The 22,274-nt window shown below is 45.9% G+C and overlaps 1 protein-coding gene across 1 annotated transcript; it reads right to left on the reverse strand.

Moving 5' to 3' along the window:
* Window positions 1-80: 80 nt before the first annotated feature.
* On the reverse strand, window positions 81-22,179 carry LOC8051030 (importin-13). Its single transcript, XM_029991295.4, has 20 exons — window positions 21,799-22,179; window positions 20,556-20,678; window positions 20,285-20,452; window positions 18,101-18,199; window positions 17,489-17,542; window positions 16,555-16,820; window positions 15,539-15,623; window positions 15,330-15,458; window positions 14,557-14,770; window positions 13,489-13,538; window positions 10,470-10,745; window positions 9,357-9,554; window positions 7,852-8,181; window positions 6,193-6,436; window positions 5,747-5,799; window positions 5,566-5,632; window positions 4,922-4,980; window positions 3,989-4,078; window positions 3,179-3,363; window positions 81-1,189 (listed from the first exon to the last, which is right to left on the reverse strand). Exons 1-20 carry the CDS (start codon window positions 21,826-21,828, stop codon window positions 1,081-1,083), a joined length of 2,829 nt encoding a protein of 942 aa, XP_029847155.2. The 5' UTR covers window positions 21,829-22,179; the 3' UTR covers window positions 81-1,080.
* Window positions 22,180-22,274: the final 95 nt, after the last annotated feature.

Raw genomic sequence — 22,274 nt, forward strand, 5'->3', positions numbered from 1 at the left:
GGAAGCAGTGGAGAGGGGATGGTTTTGCAGACATGTAAATGGCACTGCAGAAACTCTGAAATGAAACCTTGATAACCATGCACGCCTTTTGACACATTTATTTTAATGCGAAAGCATTGTCTTATGAAGCAAGCCAACATCATCGGCTTTGAAGCCACGTCAAACGGCACCTTAAATCCTTTCTCCACGTAAAGTCAGCTTCCAGCTATGAAACCATGCGAAACGCCTACCCAACGGCACCTAGTTTCCCCGATCCCAAAGGAGCGGAGGGAAGCTGATGGATTTCGGCTTCAATCCTATTGGCTGGCACGCGTCGTAGTTTCAAGAAACAAAGCTCTCATTGGCCGCCGAGCATCAGTTTCAACGACCGCCCCCCCTTGGCTCTGCGTGTCCGTCTGCGCGCCGGTAACACGAAGCATCCGAGGTCGGAGCAGCGAGGAGACTGCTCGCTCTGCAGTCGACGCAAATACGCTGCAGACAAAATAAGGGAGTGGAAGAATGATGTGCATGCTTTCGCTTTCACAACTCATAAGTGCTTAGGTGAACCTCGAGCCTTTTTTAGACGACAATGAGTAAGCTTGAAACATTGCACAGTTTGAAGCCAACCCAATGCAATATACCCCTTTACAACGTCGCGCCGCAATTCCCATGGTCACCATATGCGGTCACAGCTGGGGAAATAGTTTGTTTTGTCGCCTCGAGATTACGCAGCGGAATCGCGGTGTTGTGAGGGGGGAAGGGGGGGGATGAAGGAGGCGCATCCTCCCTTACTTGCGCTAAGATAAATAAAAGATAAAAAGCTGCGGACTCGCGCAACATTAAAATCGTTTCGCGGCCCCTAGATCTCCAGGACCACGTTCACATCGAGCCGGATTAACCACTTGCCCAGACAAATAGACGAAATCGCTGCACAAACAGTCATTTCATTTACATTGTTCGAGAAACACCGACACATTTACACATTTGGTCGACACAAATGTCTCGCACAACGGTCGACGGGAGCGTCCTCGCGCAATAACTCGTCCGCTGCCGCCACAACACTCGGCGTCGGCCACGCTTCGAAGTCTCTTCTTCATCTTGCTAGATGCCGTTGAAGGTCTGGGCGGCGTATTCCGTGCCCAGCAGCCCCCGAGATGCCAGACTCAGCTCGGAGACAATCTCCTTGATGCGCCGCTTGTTGGTGCGTTCCCTTGTGGACGAAACAAAATGTGTAAGTTTGTACTTCTGCTCGCCACGCAGTCCCCGATCTGGGTCTCTAAACTCGTGATACAGGAAGTTGGGGCCAAAGTTGACAGAGCGTATTGATTGGTCTATCACGACGATGACTTCACACTTCTTTCGCCGACGGCCAATCGGCGCGCTCCGAGAACTTTCGGCTCCAACTTTGTGTTTGACGAGTTTAGGGCCCCAGATCTCCAGCCTGTCCTACTACGCTGAAAGCAAGTCGTCTGTTCCTTGCACAGGAGTTGCGGTGACGTCGAAACGACGCAGAGTTCCGATTGGCTTTGATTGGAAGGATAGTGGGTAGAACTCAATGCTAGATGCCTTCAGGTCTCCCAACTTTTTTTTCTTCAATCAGTCAATAAGAGCTTAGTGTTCCGACATCATCGCAACCCCTGTGCAGGAAGCAGACAAAGTCGTGCTCTACATTTACGGATAGACCTGTCAGATGTTTCTTTGTTCCAACCGACGAAATAGGCATAGTTTGTCCTTCCACACGCTAGCAGTCACATTACAAAGATTACAGAAGCTTAAGGGGGGACACTACCCAGAAAAAACAATTTCTGCAAAAAAAAGTTGATTTTGAAAAATGTCATATTTACATCCACCAACATCTAGAGAGTATTCCCAGAAAGTTTCATTAGTATACACTGCATAGTTAATTTTTTATAAATTACTTTCGGTCGCCCGATGCTAAAGAATAGGCAGAGGTTGGAGCACTTTGAACACATTTTTCTCCATTCTACTTTTTGGCATAAATTTCACTTTAGGAAAACTATTGTTTTGTTATTACGCAACTTGGATTCATTTTTATGAATTTTTCTGGGGTGAAATTTTAAGGGGAAGATAACTATGAGCTTGTATTTTTTATTTTTGTAATTTTTCATGCTCAAGAACTAAAAGTTTGGACAAAGGATGGAAATCTAAAAAACTGTATTTGTGTTTATGTGGCTTTTTTGTCATGAAAGATGGCATAATATAGAAATATAGCTCCATAGTTATCTGCTCTGAACTGTCCTAATGCAATGTAACACATGAAAACGACAAATTTATAAGTAATTTCAAAACGATAGTTTCCCTACGCAGACACGCCCACTTTCGTCTTTGAATGTTTGCAATGTTTTTTGTGCTTCACCCAGGTTAACAAAAATTGGCAGAAATGTTCTCAACATAAACAGAAACAAGCCCTGTAAATATAATTTAAATCGGACAAGTGGTTCAAAAATTTACTTTTTTGGGTAGTGTCCCCCCTTAATCAGGCTGACAAAGGCCAGGGAGCACAGAATGTGTACTGCAAAAACCCCACACAGGTACCGATTATATATATATATATATATATATATATATATATATATATATATATATATATATATATATATATATATATATATATATATATATATATATATATATATATATATATATATAAAAAAAAATGTATTAAAACTTGTGTTTATTACATGCAATTTTTTTTTTGCCTTCCACTCTTTAAAGTGTTTTCCCCACTAAACTTAATGGGGAAGCCGGATCACGTGACACTGGTTTTCATCGTAGCACCTTGCTTGTGTAGGCAATCCACGGAGTCCATGTTTTGCTCCGAATGTCACTAGAGTTCGGCCATACCCACCCCTGCAGCGATTGGACGCGGGCCTTAACCCGAACACCTACCGAAGTATTGACTGTAACCCAGCCCAAGCCGAGTCCTTGAGCTTGAGCAGTGCTCGTGTTCTATCCGTGAACACCCCCTTCCCCAAACTACGTCGGCAAGCTCAGTGAAAAAGAGACTGAGAGAAGTAGTCCACTCCTGTCCTTAAAACTACACCATGACAAAGAAGTTTCTGGCTCACTGCTGCTACGTACAACTATATTTGTGCCACTGTGCTCGTGTAAAGCGTGTAACATTCAATCCCAACGTCCTTCTGCGGTCCTCGGAGGCAGTTGTGCACAAGGGACTCACTTGAGCAGGAGACGGAGGTAGTGCTCTTTCTTCTCGAATGTCAGCCGCGAGCTCAGAAATCCGGGTATCCGGATGAGCACCGTCGCCCAATGGCAGGTCTCGTTGAAGTACTTCTTCGTCAGCGCGAGCAAGATGTCCGCCATGGGATCGAGCACTGATCGTGGCGATTCGCCTCCCGCTATTACCTGTCAAAAAAAAGCAAAGGGGCTTTTTTTTTTTTTTTTTTTTGCATGTAACCAAGCATAACACAAAAAATGCAGACTGAACTCATTTGAAAGCATGAGTCAGTCAAGCAATAAACTAATTATTCATTCACTCGCTATCAAGTGGGCAAAAATATCTGGTAGCCTATGGACCAGCAAAATATCAAATGGCTCTAGTATGGTGCACACCGTTTCGTCGCGACTTGGATAAAAGATAAAAACCTTGCGTACGAGCAAATTAATAGTTTTTGAAGGCGATACAACTACAGGGGTCTAGAAAGTACCCGCCACAGTTGTGAACACTTGTCTCTAGCCTCTGTTATATGCTCTGGCTCAACGTAAAACAAACAGTAATTTATTTTCACCCTTAAAGGCCTGATTAGGGTGTTACATAAGGTCGTCTGCTTTTAGTCTTCTGCAAGGCGAAATATCTGTTTCCTCCTTTCTCAAACTGAGGGTAGCAAAAAAGAGTAAGAAGGGAAAGCTTGCTTAGAAATGTTGAAAGAAACTATTGCTAAACAGACACAAAAAAAATAACTTAAGATACTTTAGTGTTTGTTGTTTGTAACGGTAAAAGCATGGAATGTGAGGCATTTTGGCGACTTGCCCTAAGGACTTGTTCGACGAGAAGTTCACCGGAGCGATTGATCACGGTCATCAGGGCAGGAATCGGTCGGCTGTGCAGTATAAACTCTGCCTGCAGAGAAACACACACTGACTGCATTATTCACAATCATTGCCAGTCTTGTTCGGAGGACAAAGCACTTTGTGGTTCTGGTGCCTGTTCCGTCTCTGTGATAAAAACGAAAATAGTAAATTCAAATAAACTTTTGAATGTAGTGTGCTGGATTCAGCGGACCTGGTGCCTTTTCCTGGAATTCAGAGATTGAAATGTCTTTTTGCAATTTTTGTTTGTGGGATTCCAGTGGCATTCTAACCTTGTGCAATAAGGTACAATAGCTGCACTTTTGATGTACAAACCAGTTTGAATTTTAAGGGTTGTCACGACATCTGAGCACGTCGTGACAGGCAGAGTAGGGAAAAAGACGACATTGGATATGCCCGTCGACATTGTGACTCGGGAAATGAGCCTAAAGCTTGAGGAAGATGTTGAGGGAGTGCTATGCCTACTCCACACACAACTGTACGTATTGCACAAAAAAAAAAATAGTGAAGACTCTTTATGCGAGAGAATGTTTTCATGCTTGAGTCTCATTTTATATAACCCAGAAGCTCTTGTCTACCACGTTTCGAGCTTGTACAACTCGGCCCTCGAAAAGTTCGGAACATCCAAACTCAAGCTTATGTGAATGTCGTGGCGTCCAAAGCTATTGAACCCAAACCTCTGGGAATTTTACAACTTTGGAAGTGGTCAATCTGGAATCTACAGACGTTTTGACGTCTTCTAACCATTTATGGATCTTGATAGATTGACAGCATCTTTAATACATAACAATAGCAGTGACTTTAGTGAAGTTAAGCAAAACGCAGCTTGCAGTTGAGCACACTGGTGCTTCACCTTCAGAGCTTTGCGACTTACCAGGAAACTGGCAGCTGCCTTGACCGTGCTCCTCTCTGGAAGGGCTATAGTTGCCACAGCTGAAAAAATAAAATGTTAAAACGTGTCTTCCGAAATTTCTTGGCAGAACGAGTGTCGTTGAAATAGTTCGTCTCTGCTTACGTTAAGCATGCAACTACTTGGACCCATAGCAAGCCTATAAGTATTGTCGGGAAACAAGATCCACAATCGGCAATATATTACTAATTTACATGCTATTTCTTCCAGTCCTATTTATCGAAAAATAAAGATAAACGTTTGACTAATGTTATTTAAATGGATAGATGAAACAAGAAATATTAACATAGCAAATTTGGTTGGTCACTCGCCATTTCATTCACCTATTTTCTTCCCAGCATTTCATATGTGTTCACCAGTCATAGTGCTACAGCTTTTCAGATATCCTACTTATTAATGCTAGTTATACATGCTGCATTAGAGTATGCTTAAAATCCAGCCTTCTGTTAGTAGCAACACAATAGAGTTTGGTATTTTCTATAGAAGATTGATTCACTGAAAGTTAAAATATGAAGCTTATGGAAAGAATCCTTGTCTTGTAATTTCCCTCATCATAATATCAAAAGCTGTTCAGAACAAAGCTCTCGGACTTGAAAAGTGACACTCACCGCAGGCAAACACCGGAAACAGGTCCATCTTGTCTGTGACTAGAAGCATGGTCGATTTCCGAGCAATCTAAGAAAAAAAAACATTGTCGTTTCGAGTCAGTTTTTTTAGAGAATTTTTCAGAATGCAACACGGACAAAAGCAATGGTCTGAAAGAAAAACGAAAAGGAAGTGCCAACTTACTGAATACATCATTTGGAAGAAGGCTTCCAGAATGACGGTATGCTCTTGGAAAGCTGTGGTGACAGGACAGAGAACACACGGGACATTTGTTACCACTTTTCCATTGCATTGTTTGATGTCACCGATACTAGAACCGTTCAAAAAGTATACAGCTAGCCCTGTGAAGCTTGTCGCACAAAATGCCTGCTTGCTGCGCGGCCACACCAAACATACGTTCTGTTGAATGCCACCATCACAAAACCACCGTCGTCAGCATTTACCCAACTTGGCCGGACGCAGATCAAAACGCGTGACCGCCAAATCATGCAACCGACATAACACGTGATCGCACGAGCTATCGGGGAACGTGACGAGAACGTTTAGGCAAACGTGGAAGTAGGAAGAAGTCCGTTCAATTTCCTTGTGCGGCACGCCAGTTCACATCAAACAAGACGTCTGTGAGTAACCTTGTGGAGAGGCAACGACCAGGTCGAGGGTGCTCTGGCAGAGCAGAGCCAGGGCGGTCCGGGCTGCCTCCTCGCTGCTCTGGGGTTGCCCCGGATGCGCCAGCACCATCAGCAGGGAGCGGCTCGCGTCCAAGATGCAGGCGTGAGCGCACCGGCTCTGTAGCGTCACCAACACTGCCAACAGCTTGACGGCTCCGGACCCTTCCAGGTTGGCTGCACCGCGACGCACGCACTCGCACAGTGCCTGCAGTGGCAAAACAAAACACCGTCACCTCCACAAACCTCCGGCGCAAGGAGAGTCTGTAGTCCGAGGTACACCGAATGGCAAAAGCGCTCACCGCAAGATTTCATGATTAACCCAAGACCCTGATACTAGTTTTTAAAAATTCCAGAAGGAATGGTGTCTTCTAATACCCAATTTCTAATCCCCAATCGACCAATTGTCATGTCAAACTTTAGGCCCTATATAAATTCTAATCGAAATGCACAACAGCCATGCCCAATTGTTCGTTCGAAAGGGGCCTAACAGTCCTTTTACATTCTAAAGTGTGTTGACATTCAGATGCCAAGGGGCCATTCAAATTTAAAGTGGACTCTCCAATGAAGCATTCACTAAAAAAATGCAAACATTCATTTCCACATCCTGCAAAGGAAGCGCCGAGAATAAGCCACGGTATTTAGGACGCATCACACATTCGCACCGTGTGGGGACGACCCCCACCACAGAGTTTGAAACACAAACCACGTAGGTTGGCCCGGTGAAGCCATCCCGCCTTTGCCCGCTTTTGTTCGCAGACCTCCTCTTCCTCTGTATTGTGAACATTCTTTGGTGGTATACTGGCTGTACAATAAACTGTGCTACTGTAGCTCACTCAATATATACGTGTCCCCCCACCCCCCAAAAAAAAAATAACGAGGTTTTTTTTTTATTGCAACACTGTTGCCGAACGCCGATTGTCCACCCAAATGTAGTGGGTCTGAACCTGATGCCAAAGCATTGGCACTAACCGTTATCTTATTAAAAAGTTATAAACGATTTTCCGAAATTTTCACTGGGAAAATGGCGGTCGACCGAACTCCCGAATACAGATCTCCGTGGCGCCAGTTATTGAAAATGGGTGAAGTAGGGGCCCCATTTTTCAAATGCAAGTTTTGAACAAGATAACGATTAGTGCTGAAACTCTGGCATCTGGTTAGGATTTCTTGCGATACATTTCGGCGCGGTACATTTGGGCGGAGAATGAGCGTTTGGCAATGCATAGTCTATCTTTGCTGTGAAAAAAAAACCTCGTAAATTCTTTTGAGGGGGGGGGGGGGGGGGTGGGGGGGCAGGTTGCATACTTAACATTTTTCCTGTAACGTAAAATTTGCCTTTCGCAAGCCGCTCGCCGTGCAGTCAAGTTCCTCCTCAATCGTGCGAAGTGTGCACCGCTTTGGACCTCACGACCACGGCCACAGCGTTCACCCTCCTTTTTTGTCAGGACTTCTAACACCGCTTGCCGGTATACCGACAGCACGACACGACGGCCTTAGCGACATCGTTTGTGGCCACTTCGGGACACCTCTTTCGACGTACGGGCTGAATGGGGCGCTGAATGCACCGGCCAAAGACTTGTTCCGGACACAGCGATCACAACGCACGACGACCGGTCCCCTTACCTCGACCACCTGGTCGTCGCAGCAGTACTTCTCCGCAAGCTCCGTTACGATGGACCCGGCTTCCCCGAACACCAGCTCCACTAGGGACACCCAGGACGCGGCGGCGCCTTCCTCGCCCTCGGGCGCCTCTTCAGTGGCCAGGCCGCAGATGAGGGCGGCCAGCATGCGGAGCTGCTGCAGGACGACCGGCTTTGTCGTGGGGCCCAGCTCTTCGGCCACGGCCAGCCGCAGGGCTTCCAGCTGGGGCCCGACCAGGGCGCTGAGCCACGGCCTGGCGTTGTCCTGGCCGACCGAGCTCAGGATGTGGCCGACCAGGCCCATCACCCGGACCTGGGAAAGCGAGAGTGCAGTCCCCCATTTTCGAAAGAACTGGCAAAACCTGTCTGAAAGCTGGTTTCCAGGATTCCTACGGTGAAACAAGGAGCGACACCACGTGTCACCTGATCTGGAATCTTTTTGTGACGCCACGGAAGTTTTTCCTGGGGACGAGCCAAAGCACCCGAAGTGTGCTGCCGACGTTGGGAGTCGACCGATCGGATCGCTCAAACCCAACGAATGGACGTAGGTTCGAAGAGGCCACCGAGGAGAAGGTAGCTGGGTATGGAGCGGGGAAGTGTCGGTGACTGGAGGTAATATTCGTGGAGCCGTGTTTCAAAATTTACTCTGTCTCGTTCCAAAGTCAGGGGTTTGCAGCTTGGCAATCGAAAACCTACTCGCGTACAGTGTCGCTCTTTATGTGCTATCACGCAATGAGACTCAAAACAGTAACTCGGGCCTAGTCGAGCAAGATTTGGAACACAGCCAATGTAACATAGTCCAGCATAGCTGTGTGTGGGCTTTGTGGTAATGGATTTTCTACGACACCTGCCAGAGGGCCGTGTAAGGCACAGGTTGGACACCATTGTCGCATCAATGTTCAGCTGGGGCACTGTTCAATCAGCGAGATCGAGTTCCGGCCGAACGCTGATGTGGCACTTGTGCTATGGTTTTCCGTAATGGGGGTGCAAAACTGAATACTGCTTGGAGCCAGCCATGCAACACAATCTGCATTAAAAATAAAAACGGGGCTGAGAGAGGACTTTTAACAAGCGGACAACACAGTTCCTTGTTTTTCAAGGGCGTCTCCTGTATTCTCCGTCTTCGTCCTTTCTTTATCTCAATATATCTCCTTACGAAAAGGCAAACAGCGCGCAGAAAACGGGGACTAGAGGAAGTGCAGACAGGACAAGCGCTGACTCTCAACTGAAATTTAATCACAAGGAAACAAAACAAAGAAAACAGCAACTCCGCCCACGTCACATGACAAATTCACCACGTGTCCAAAAAAAACATCTCTTTGCTACTCAGGCCCAGTGACGTTTGGCTTACGCAGTTCGCGCCGGCTTTGATGATTGCATGCGCCTCTAAAATTTCTCTATTCACTCTTTCCCTACCATTGCCAATGATACTAGTCTTACTGGTTGCCCAATCCGCTACTTTGTTGGGAAGCGCACGAACCGACGTACCTTCTCTCGGTTGCCGAGGATGCTCCCGGCGAGAGCGTGCTGAGAGGCGGCGAGTATGTGCGGCCCATGGGGTCCCAAGGCACCGCTGCAGTCCCTCGAGATGTCCTTGAGGGCCAGGGTAGCCGCTGGGGCCGTGTGCGCGTCTTCCAGCCCTCTCAGCAACATGGGGAGTGTGGCCTGCAGGCAGGATGGATGCGCCTGCAACAAAGAGTCAGATCATTCTAGACAACTGTCCACTCGCGGGGACTGTAAAACTGTGGACGGTCGGCTTTTGTAGGAGTGTCCTGGTAAATTCCACAAGATCAAGCTGAAATGCAATAGTTCTTAGCTGGAAGCTTGGTTTCTGGTCAGCAAACCCGGAGATAAGGTGAGACAATTATCCCACCTGACAATCATTGCAGACACGTCTTGAAAATTGAAACGGAAGTCTGACGGGATGAATGTGCTAATAATTTAAAACCCGATTATGTTTGCCGTCGGCAAGTTCAATCTTCTTGCACTTCATCATAAAATAACATTAATTATTGCCTCTAGCAGATTTGTGCCTTCCATATTCATTAATTTAAGTAAAAGCAGGACTCAATTTCCCTTGGTTTTTTGCACAACAACTACCATGTAAAGTGAAAAATTCTTATTTCTGTATGCCATTTTATCTTTTAAACCTAACCAAACCCATTCCCTACTTGAGACTTTTGTGGTACCGATTTAAAAGGTTAGTTTAAACACACTTTGCAACCTTCCTGCTAAACTTTCACAGCATTTAAGATAAAACGAGGACAGTAAATTTGGGGATTTTAAGCAACAAATTGACGAAAGACGTCCAGCACGCCAAAGCAAAGTAGGCACTGAGGAATAATTTTGGTCACCTGGGGACCCTTTGATCAGCAACCGAAATCTCGGTAACACAGTGCTGTCTTTGCTATAAGAAGCCTCCAACAAACTGTGGGCACTTCGACCGGGATTCAAACCCGCCACCTGGGGATCAGACGTCTCGCCTCGGAGCCACCAAGGTGTTGGTTTTAAGACCAATGCGACAGTGGAGGCAGAGACTAAAAGTGAGGCACCTTGTCCTCGATAAAAAGGAAAAAGGCCGCCGTCAACCAAACCACCAACCTGCAGCCAGGAGCCAAAGGCGCCCAGGCAGGAGAGCGCGGTGGGGACCACCCGTGGGTGCAGCTGCAGTGCCGGCAGCGCTTCTGCGAGCAGAGGCGCCACATAGCGCTCCTGCTCGACTCCGACGCACTCGGCCACGGCCTGGAGCGCAAACACGCACGCCTCGGCGAAGGGCCACTCCTTGGCAGGCTCTCGGGCAAGGGCCCGCGAGGCGAGTTCCATGTGGGCTGCCAGCGTGGCTAGGAGGCTCTCCCGCAGCATGTTGTAGCAGTACATCTGCGACCACAAGCGAGCGCGACTCGGAACCATTAGGTGTCACGAAAACTGACGTATCGTCGACGGGCAGCCCTAAAAAATGTACCGGACAGACGCTCCATCGCATGGCCTCCCAATGAGCTCGTGCTGAAACCCAGGGGTAAAAAGAAGTGACGTGGTTTCCTCCTTTGTAAACATTCTGAGGCAAGTGCCGGCCCCGCGGCACTGTCCGTGATAACTTATGATAATTTAGGCTCTACCCTTTTAATCCAGCAATGAGAGTTGGTGGGCACGTGGGCACGCCCGCCATTTTTCGGTTGAGGGGCAAAGAAGTTTTTTACCTAGTGCAATGCTGAAACTGCAAGTGCAGCAGGAAAATCAATATAAGAGCTATCACTGTAAAGACAAGTATTGTCGACAAGCAGCCTTACGAATTGTACTCGAAAAATATGCAATTGCTAATTAAGCTGAAAAACAAGGCCTTCTCAATGTAAGAGCACTCTTTAAATTAAAAGCACCCTAAAAAGAAAAAAAAAAAGAAGTTTTTTTTGAACAGTTTGGTTGGGACACGCGTGTCAAAAAATGAATGTTACGCGGAAAAAAATTTTTTAGAGCAATATTGATGGCGCGAGATGCGATTTAATTGGTAGTCACCTCCTTTCCACTTGTTTTTTCTCTCGGCATTTCGGGCGCTTGGAGGAGAGGTGGATTGGCTTGGCCATCACGTTGAGGTGGAGTGAGTGTATGACTTTCTCACACTGCGACTTCATGGGCTTTGCGTGCAAAATTTAAGATAAATCTCCCACCGTCAATATTGCTAAAAAAATTATTTTTTTTCAGATAAATTTTTTTTTTTTTGCAAAAATTATTTTTTAACACGCATGTCCCAACCAGATTGTCTAAAAAAACATTTTTTTCTTCTTCTCAGGGGCCCTTTAAAGGGGTCATGAAACACTTTTCTAACTTTTTCCTGTTTAGCTTTCCTCCTCAACTCATAAATCGCGCATTCCACCAAACAGTTAAAGAAGACGAAAAGGGGGTGTCCCCTCTTGCTCGCACTCGCGTTTGTGTAATCCCGGACACATCCATTCTCCCCCTAGAAGATTAGCCCGTCGCTCAAAATTCAGACAAAAGTTGCTTTCCCCACCCCAATCATTCCGAAGCTGACAGTGCTGTTGAAGCTACGTGCTCTTTGGGCCAGCCACACTTGCCACGTGAGCGTGGCAAATGTGGCTGCAGAGAATGAAGTCAGGTGATGAAAGGGAGGCGGCTGATTGGTCCGGCAAGCGCGTAGCTTCCACCACAATGTCAGCTTAGGGGTGAAGGGAATAAGTGAGGTTCGGTTGCGTGTGACGTCAGTTTGGACCCGATGACGCGCTTTTGGGACCGCGGATGTATCACAGTGAAAAGGCAGAGAAGTTGCGAAGGGGAGGAGGTACGAAATAGTCCGCTCTGTTTTCAAATTTTCGCACTGAAAGTCAGGCTTTTGACTTTCTACCTTTTTTCTTTTGGTCCACTGAACGATGTGCTATTAGTAAAATCCCAATCTAAAATGATTTATCCAAACCCAAAAATCGTTTCATGGGCCCTTTAAGAGGGAACACTGGCTAGAGATTCAACTTCTGAACTACTCAAGTGATCATAATGAAATTTGCAGGGGAGATTTAACACCAGATGTATTGTGCAAACTTTCAGCTCTCTGAGATAGTTTTACACCCCTGCATAACAAAATGTGTCATTCTTCGTTAACAAATCTATAACATGCAAATGAAGCTATTAAGCACTATTTCGACTTCGGAATGTGGGACTTTGGGCTATCTAGCTTTTATAACTCGAATGTAAATATTTCCGGAAGGGTTATTACCTCAAAATATGAGATACATATCTGTCCTATGTCAGTTTTTGAAACCAATGAGGACTTCATCTTAAAACAAAATAAAGTAGATTGCTCGATTCCCCAGTAAATTATAGTTCAGAAGCATTTTGATTGTGCTATAAGAATACTTTTACCTTCGAACAAAAGATTCCTTCGTATTAAATTTTCAGCAAAAAGTGTAACTGAAAAAAATGCATTCAAACATTGAACCCTTACTTTGTTACTGCCTCAGAATATGTTGAAAATATTTTATATCAACATAACTATTTGGCATATGGTTATCAAATTAAGTGTAACTATACGCGTTTTCACCTCAAGAAAAAAGGAAGTTTTGCGCATTGTTCATACGCCGTGCGAAGTAGTTCTTGCAGGATTTGGTTGTGGGAGAAAGAAGCGCTGCTTTTGGCGTTCGAAGCGTGTACGTCTTGATAAGGTAACATAAATCTAATCTAAAATGCACCTACATGTATCTTAATTATCTACATAAAGGGGGAAATTAGTAACGCTATGCGAGAAGCCCGACTTTTTTTACTACGGTTGTTGAGGTGAAAACAAGTACAATTTCTAAAACTGAAAACCTCAAAATTTAAAAAAAATAATTTTTCATAAAAATTTAAAATTAAGGGTTATGTCCTCTTAACAGTATTCGAAAAAAGGGCAGTGTGGAAATATCAAATAGGCAGCCATTTCTTTATGCAGCAATCGAAACATAATATTGAGAAAAAAGGCCATGGGTAAAGGTTAAGCAAGAACTTTGAGTGCCTGGATCGAACAAGTATAGTATGTGGCATGCCCATCTCTAATCTGGCTTCAAACAATTGACCAAAACATGAGAAAAAGTCTATCTTTAAGGATAATAATAAATGGAGTAGGCAGTAGTGTACGCACCAGAGCGTCGCTGATGTCCTGGCGATAACAACGTAGGGAGTCCTTCTCCTCTGTGACAAGAACAAGAGAAAAAAAAGCCAAGTTTAGTAAAACAAGAGCAGGGTAAAAATAAATATACTTTCTTTGCCCCCCCGAGTTGTGGCTGGCTCCTACAGAAAAAAAAAAAAAAGGCTCGAGGCACACCTAAGCACTTCTTATGAATTGTGAATGCAAAAGCATGCAAGCCGCTCCTCCGCTCCCTTATTTCGTCCGCTACGTACTTTTCGTCGCTGGTCAGCGCGTGCGCTCTCCTGGGCGCGCTGACCTCAGATGCTCTGTGTTAATAACGCGCTGACGGACACACAGCGCCATGGGGTGAGCGGTCGTGGAAACTGACGCGCAGCGGCCAATAAGAGCCTCGTCGACGCGCCAGCGAACGGGATTGAGGCTGAAAATCCATCAGCTTTACTCCGCTCCCTTGGGATTGGGGAATTTACATGCCGTTGGCTAGCTTTTCGCGTGGTTTCAGAGCTGCGAGCTGGCTTCACTTGAGAAAGGATTTAAGGTGCCGTTTGGCGAGGCTCGCTCTATGAGACAGTTAATGCTTTCGCATTAAAAAATTAACTGCCACATCCTAAGTGGCGTCATGGCCATTCACATGACGGCGAGGATACCATGCAATTGCATCAAGTTTTTTGGAGTGCGATTTTGCCAAAGGCACGGGCATGAGCTACTGCACGAGCAGACGTGTCGTGGCATGTTTTGTACCGTACCATCAAAGACGCAAAACTAGTTTTACCGTTATCTTCGAATGGTCATTAGTGATTACACACCGACATGACATTCACGCAATTCGAGACTGGCAAGGGCAGAGACCAAAGTCAGAAATGACATCTAAATTCTGCAGTGCAAGCTTTTGCAGTGCGAAACTAACATGCTCAGCTAGTCACAGATGCCCCCGAAAAGAAGCTTTCTCTGAAATTCTCTAAAAGCACTACTCTACGTTGTCTACAGATTTGTCTTTGGCATCTGCCTAAAAGCAAAAACAAACACTGTAAGCCCCTGGCAAAACGACATCCGTCAACTGACCGTCGGTCCAGGTGGTGTCGTCGAGAGGAAGCCGTGCCTTGCGCAGGAACGCTTCGAGCAGTGCCTGCCAGAGGGAGTGCAGTGCAAGCAACAGCGACTCCCCCTGGGGGCCCTCCCAGGCGCCGACGTCATCTTGCACCGCATACCAGAACCCCAGTGCCTGTCGACTCCACGACTCGTCCACGGGAAAGTGGCCGGGCGAAGCGCTGCATTGCTGAAATCGACGTTCGTGCATGAGCTCGGTCGGGCACGTCAGGCGCATTACAGCCACCGACAGGCTGTCTGGCTTTCCAACGCGATCCTGCTGCCTTTGGGAGACCTTTGAATGCCTCCAGACCTTTATAGAAAACCTTTATGGGAAAACCTTTCGATAAAGGTTTTTTATAAATCAGCCTTTCTTTAGGTTGAAATGTTCAGTTTTTGGTGAAACAACAATGCTTTGCCTGTGACGTCTCATCTCCCCCCCCCCCTTCTCTCAGTCAAATATGCACCCACACCAAACCACCTCACAGCCTGACCCATAAAACTGCTCCTAAAGCATGCTTTGAATTCGCACAACGCCCCAATATCGTTGAAGGTATGAAGTTCGCACTGGAGGCTGGATAGCCGAAAGGCCACACCATCATTCTCAAGGTGTTGACAGATTATTGGTATATTGGACTGCTAAAACTCTGGCAAATTTATTTAGGAAACTAAGAGCAGCTAGCTCAACTAGCACCCATCCTCCATCCTCCATTCAAATATGTTTCCTGTAAAGATCTGCATAGACGTACCAGCACGAGCCTGAACAGCTTGAGCACATTGTCCTTGTGTTCGGGCTTGGAGAGTAATGACTCCACGAGCAGGTGAGAATGACATTCCCCGACTTCGATGAGGAGGCTGTAGATGCTGGCAGAGTTTTCCTGGGAAAAAAAGGCAGAAGCTGTCACGAAAAAAAAAAACACTGCTCAAATGTTTGCATTGGAAAGAGGGGCGCGCTAACCCTGTCGCCGCGTGCCAGACTCTCGGCGAGAGTCTTCTCCAGGCCGACTATGCGAGACACGACCTCCATTACGAAACCGGGGAACCTAGGAGACAAAAGCGGTACAAACTGAGGCAGGTGGAACAGACTTTGGCAATGTAAATAAACTGAAGGTCCGTTCACACACTTACGTCTGCTTAAAAAACTAAGCTCTCGTGATCACCTACGACGCAAGAATATAGTGGCACTCTGTGCCATCCATGAGGTGACCTTGGAACTCAGTTTCACTAGAGCAAAGGTTTTTCGCAAGTTGCGAGATTGAATGTATGTACTATCTATGACAAACTGTCATTTATATCAGTGTCAAAAGTTTTCGAGCCAATAAAGAAAGAATGGTGTGCGAAGGAAATAGCAAATGTATGAAAACTGGAAGTGTTCCGCAGTTACCCGATAGACGGCGCCAGTGCATTCTCATGTCGTAAAATATTTTAAGAGGTTTTGAGACACACAACATAGGCAGCACGAGCTCGCGAACCAGCCATATTAAGAGGAAATGGATTGCAACAGGATTTGAAAGCCACTTAACCGGGAGAGTTTGTAGAAACGGGTCGGGTAAGCTATACCTACACACCGTTAACCCCTAGGCTGACAGTGCAGTGGAAGCTACGTGCTTTTGGACCAGCCATGCGTCTATCTTTCGCCACTTGATCAGGCTCCCGCCCATACCCGCGTGCAAAGAGCGGGGTCAGACGACAGAATTGACAGTCGATTGGTCCAGTGAGTGCATAGCTCCCACCGCCCCGTAAACAGAATATAGTACGTTTCTGGTACGATACGTAGACGGCACCCACTACTTTTCCCACGGACTTCGACAACAAAGAATAACAGAAAGTTTCCAGACTTTCAAACCGTGGTTACTAGACTGTCGACGTCCTAAAACGACTGCCACGCTCCGTCGGCATTAACATGTTTACATTCACGGAGTATGGCGCAGTTCTCGTGATTCCCAAATGTTCACAGTGCAAGGTGGTACACACCGGTGCGCATCCGGATGCGTGGCCACGTTGGTCAGAGTTTCGGCCGCGCTGCGGCACAGCTCGGGATTTTCGATGCACTGCACCAGCCTCGGCAGAAGTTGAAGATGCCGCTCGTTGTCGAAGCCGAGCTGGGACCACGAGGAGTAGCAGTGGAGCACGGAGGGACTCAGGGTGACCAACCGGCTGAGAAACTGCAGCACCGACTCACTAGCCGACTCTAGCCGAAGACGGCTCGGGCCGCGGCTTGTCCGCTCGCGAGCCTGCAGCTGCGACAAAGCGGGGCCAGTAGATTGTCGTCTTGCGGAGTACGAGTCGCACGCAAAGACAAACGGTACAAGAACGACCCGGAGGGATCAAAAACGTGCACCCTAAACAAGAGCTTTTTTTTCGTAGCTTAGATATTTTGATAGTCATTTTGTTCTAGGAGCGTGCACATGCTACAATATACCAGAGGATGCCCCGCCTCCTATTTTTGAGAATATTTGCTATTTTTTCAAAAACACCAAAAGATAGCTTACTTTCAGTAATTGCAGGGACCTTGCCAAATGGTGACCTCGGCAGAAATGATGTTAATTAGCCACGAAGGGAGATAAGTGAATATTGACGACTGTGAAGGACGGTCGTATTTGGTTAGTTCTCCCTCCAAGTATCGCAGGTCACAGAATCTCAAGACTAGCATATTTTTTAAACTTTTTTTTGATTGCACAATGAAAATTAGCCGACTCTTTGTTTTCACCCGATTTGCTTTCGATTTTAAGTGGGCTATCTCTCTGGATATTGCAGTAACGGAGGGGGAAAGTGTGCCGACGTGGCCATGGCGCCTTTCCTGCCACGGTTGGAGACGTGCCAAGTGGGCAGGTTGTTAGTAAAAGCGTAAGACTGTTAAACTGGACAACCTATAGAAGCATCGTAAAACGGGACGTGCAGGTCCTACCTCCTCGGGGATGACTGTCAGCAGTTCCAATAAGAGATCCAAGATGTGGTCGGGCTGTTGGATGGAACGAAAGGGAAAAGTCGGGCCAGCTTCAGACGGGGCAATTTCTCCCAGCAACTTAAGGTCGCAACACCACCAACACTGGCCGCCCGCATACACACGCAGCAACCAATTCCTGCGACTTGCCATTGTCATTAGATTTTATTTCTCTTGTACTATTTAGACACACTGTGTATGCATTAGAAACATGTTTTTATACCTTTAAATGGCATTGAGAATACTAACTAATCTAATCTTTCTGAAACAGTTTATTCCCAAGAAATATTAATTTCAAACCAGAGCCAAGTTTTTCGTGGTCATCGTCACCGACACGGGGTGTCACGCGAAAATATCACATCCCTGATTGGCTGCTGCCGCTTCAAACGTCTCCGAGCTGTCCGAGTTGCTCGTCCGTTTCGAGCAAGAAGCGATCTGAGCAATTCGTGTCGCACTAGAGGAAGCTAGGGAACAACTCGCCATCAACACCGAAATTGCTGGGAAAGTTGCCCAGTCTGAAGCGGGGCTTAGGAACGGCCAAGCTGCCGTTCAAGGTGGGCACACTGGATCACTTACCGCAACGTTGACCATGACTGATGGATGGATGGATGACATTAGGTCAGGTATTGCAGTTGACCAGAACTCTGGAATGACGTGAATTACGAACGATGCCATCTACGGGGGGAACAAAAAACAAAATTATGAATAAGGAGTGAACCTAGAGCAGACTCGTAAATTCAAATTCCAAAAAGCTACGGAAGTAAAATGGAAGGGAAAATTATAATGGCTACAGATACAAAGCAAATATTTGGTGATGTTCTCTACACAGGCCCCCTAATCATAAAAAAAGTATGCCAGACATGAAACATTGGTGAAATGCATGAGGTAAGTTTATTTATCCCTCAACAATGTTCTCTACTGTGGACTGTTTAGACAGCACATGACACCTCAAAACAAAATTATGTTTCTTCATCCAGCAGCCGTGTTGAGCACGCTTCTTACGGAGTGCCGGTGCACTACAGAGAAGCAACACCCGCAGAAACAAACACCGTGCATGTTGTTCGTCCGCAGTGCACTGGTGCTTGAAAAGAAGCGCACTCAACGGGGCCGCTAAAGCAAAAAGTATGAATTACAGTCGCCGACCTATTTTTCTAACTTTGCATGGGCCAGAAAAACTTCCGAACAATAGAGCAATCCGAAAAATTAGCAGATTAAAAAATCTTGTCTTTATTACGTTTAAGCGGGCTTAAAAAATGAATAGTGCCTTGCTTCAGGTTACGCCTCCACTTGCGCTCTGCCACTTTCTACAAGGTTGAGAATTGCCACCTTCTTTTCTAGCATTATGGTGCCACGGCTCTTCTGAGCCAATAAAGATTACGATTACGATTATGGTCGAGCAGGGTTGGGCAGGACCACGATACAAATGTATCGTCGTAGTATTTTAGAAATACATTTTGCATTGGTATTTCTGTATAGAGATACAATTTTTCAACTGTACTTTGTAGTTCTGCATCGAAATACATTTTCGGGTGTATCCCTGGTATCGCAACACTGTTAAGGATGGATGTTCTCTCGTAACTTTTTTGAAGGAGTTTATTCGTTTCAGGTGCAAAAAAGTAAACGTTGAAATCCTATTGCGAGTACTTGTTTGTTAGTTAACAAGTACAGCAAAATTAATGTAGATGATCTATCTAGCTGTAGTTTTGCAAAATGTATTCCAGTATTTGTATTTTCAAATACTTTTCTTATGTTGCAAATGTATTTGATATGTGCTGCGATACCTTTTTGTAAATGTATTTCAGTATCAGCAATTTAGGCACATTTAACATATATCCCAGTATTTGTATTTCCAAATACTTTTTAGGGTATTTCTGCCCAACCCTGCAGTGGAGTGCATTGCATACTTCTCAGCGACACTTTGCGGCAGCGTAAGAACAAATGGGGCCATGACGTCTAAGCCAGCGTAGTCTGAAAACACAATTCACCAAAAAGAGATGAGAAGGGAAAGTCCACAACGGAGAATGACGAATGAACAAAGCAAAATTATAGCAATAAAGATGACAATTACACGCAGCTAGAGAAAATAAAAGTCAAAGCATAGTGTCACCTAGCAGTAGGACTTAGCACTACTCAAGTAGAGCTGCCAAACCAAGCCAATCCATGTGCAGCCAACATAGAATTTAAATTGGCGGCTTCTCGGTAGTGTTTCCCGCTGATCGCCGCAACAAGTTTGCCTGAAAAATCTAACTTTCGGACTTCAAGCTTTCTGAAACGTTGGTTGTGAATAATACGCATTATTTCCACCGGGCAGGTAACGGTTCTCATTTTAGGTTTGAAACATCGAACAAGTCTAAATATCAGCGTCCAAAAAAAATCAGTCGTCAACCGTACAAGAAAACGCCGTTCGAATAAAGCGGCTTATAAATACCTTGAAAAACATAGAGGGACAACCAAATTTTTGAAATTTGTTTGAATAAGTAGTATGAAATATCTGAGCTTAAATTACCGCAAGCCTACTGTATGAAAAAAAATCATGATCATTCATTCTGGACTACTCTTATCACACACTGTCGGGCAAAACGTCATATCGGCAGTTATTCATGCAGGCAAACGGTGGCACTAGGCTCTGTGTACAATTTGATTGTGGTGTCATATATCTGACATGGGTGTGCCAGCACACGTCCTTTAGCTCAAATATGTTGGCACCAAAAGAACTTTTTGCATATGGTATTACAAGCAAGAAAGCAGCTTCATACGTACAGCTACTAGAATCTTGGTAAGGATCAGTTTTGGCCCCCGAGAGTATCGCACAATTGCCTGGAGAAGTTTTTTACGAAGTTCCTCATAGTGATTACTGGGCAGCTCATGCCAGTGACGAGAGATCTTGGTGTGCAATGTGTTCGCACCAAAGTACTGGACCTCCACAGGCTGCAATAAAGAATCCAATGTAGACACCTGTTGCATCATGTGACCAACAAGCCAACTCAAGCATAAGTAAAGTTTCAACCCAGTTAATTGATGTATTAAATACCTTGTCAGAATCCAGAAGTTTCCAGGCAATATCCCAAGCTTCAATGGAACACTGCATTGAAGTTAGGTAGCGATTGGCGTCGGCATAGGCAACATCAGTGTTGTGGTACAGCTGCATTAATGCCTGAAAATGTAAGAAAGGATGATATTTAATAGGAACAAACTGAACTCTAGACGTCCTCATGGTTCAATCATATTTAGGAGACAAAAGACAAATAGAGAGCTACTATCAGCTGAACTACTGATAGATGATAGCAGCTCAGCTGAACCTCATTTATGTGATAGGTACAATGACAGCACACTGATGCACTTGTGACTTCAAGCTCTGGTAAGGGCTCAAAATCTTTTACTATCTCTTGCCGTTTTGAAAGTCTCTTAGATATGCATAGGCACGTTTGAAGTTCACATGTCAATTGGGACCTATGCAGCACTATCAGGGACACTATAAGCTCTAACACGGCAGCCACTGCCGTTCTGTGCCCCCAGTGCCACGTAACAGGCGCACTCCAAAAACAGTGTAACCTGCCTAACCCATATGGCGAAATTCCTCTTCCAGGTTGCAACCACACTTTCACCTTGTCGTCTGCTAGGAGCAAAGCAGACGCCACCACAACGCTTGCCGATGTATGCTTCACAGGCTTGTTTTGTTGGTGCCTCTTTCCTCTTCCATGTGGGGTAGGCGAGGTATTTCAGAGTGCCCTGCTATGGGGCTCTGGGCGTACGGAATGAACACGGCTGCCGTGTTAGAGTTGATAGTGTCCGCGAAAGTACCTTTGTCAAAAAGGTGGTGCATGTTTGCGCATATCCAGGCCGCTAACGGCACGTTACGCCTTGGCAAGCGCATACATACTTGTATGCGGTCAGCCACCAGCATGGCGCGGCGCCCCGCCCCTTCTAACGTCAAGTCACATGCAAACCACGCATTTCCGAGTCAATTTAAACATGCTTATAGATATTGTTCACCAATAAATTGATAAACGCAGAGAAACGATCGAACGGCAGGTGCGTTAGCGGGCAAACGTTTCTCAAAGAGACGTCCCTTTTTCAAATGCGAATGTGAACACGCGTGCTGACACTTGAAGAAGCGAAGTCGCGTTGAAGTAGGCTCAGTGAATCACGTCAATGATGCCCACACCGTGCAACTAAAAAAAAGAGAGGCGTTTGTGCTGCGTTGGCGACCAGGCGCAGCGGGAGCGAGGCAAGAGGAATGGTGTGGGTTGTGCAAACCACGCAAAAACACTTACAGCTTCGACCAACTCCGTCGTGAAGACCATCTTGCCACAACACCTGGGTTTTCTCCTGAGTGATGAAGCGTTGCCTCACCTAACTAATGCACCCGACCGAACTGCTAAAGAATCCCGCCCTGCAGACTTTAAAAGCTGGAAACATTCGTCGCTGCGGTGTACGGTGACCGAGGGAATTTGGCGAGGACGCCGTCCAACTTCATTCGGGGTCACTCCATGAATTCAAAATCTTCCACCAGGCTTCACATTGTCTTTAGCTGAGATTCACAGCGCAAAATCGCTTCGTGGTCCTAAACCAGAGTAGAGAACCAACGAGAACCGGAGAAGAACTGAATCGAAACTCACGACGTTCTGGCGTTCTCGCCTTTATGCAGCACATGCGTGGATGGAGATGCTAAGAAATTTGACGTCATTTCTACACGCGTGGATGTAGTAGAGTTTGATTTTAAAACTTTAAACTGGACGGCTTTTACATT

This window comes from Ixodes scapularis, unplaced genomic scaffold (assembly GCF_016920785.2).
Source record: "Ixodes scapularis isolate PalLabHiFi unplaced genomic scaffold, ASM1692078v2 PGA_scaffold12__126_contigs__length_90152505, whole genome shotgun sequence".
Classification (NCBI taxonomy): domain Eukaryota; kingdom Metazoa; phylum Arthropoda; class Arachnida; order Ixodida; family Ixodidae; genus Ixodes; species Ixodes scapularis.

Excerpts from the sequence above, each read along its gene's own strand:
- LOC8051030 (XM_029991295.4), bottom strand. The coding sequence starts at position 21,828 with ATGGTCTTCACGACGGAGTTGGTCGAAGCT. Across the intron at positions 15,459-15,538 it reads GTCTGGCACGCGGCGACAGG|GAAAACTCTGCCAGCATCTA; the intron begins GTTAGCGCGCCC and ends TTTTTTTCCCAG. Across the intron at positions 8,182-9,356 it reads TCCTCGGCAACCGAGAGAAG|GTCCGGGTGATGGGCCTGGT; the intron begins GTACGTCGGTTC and ends TCGCTTTCCCAG.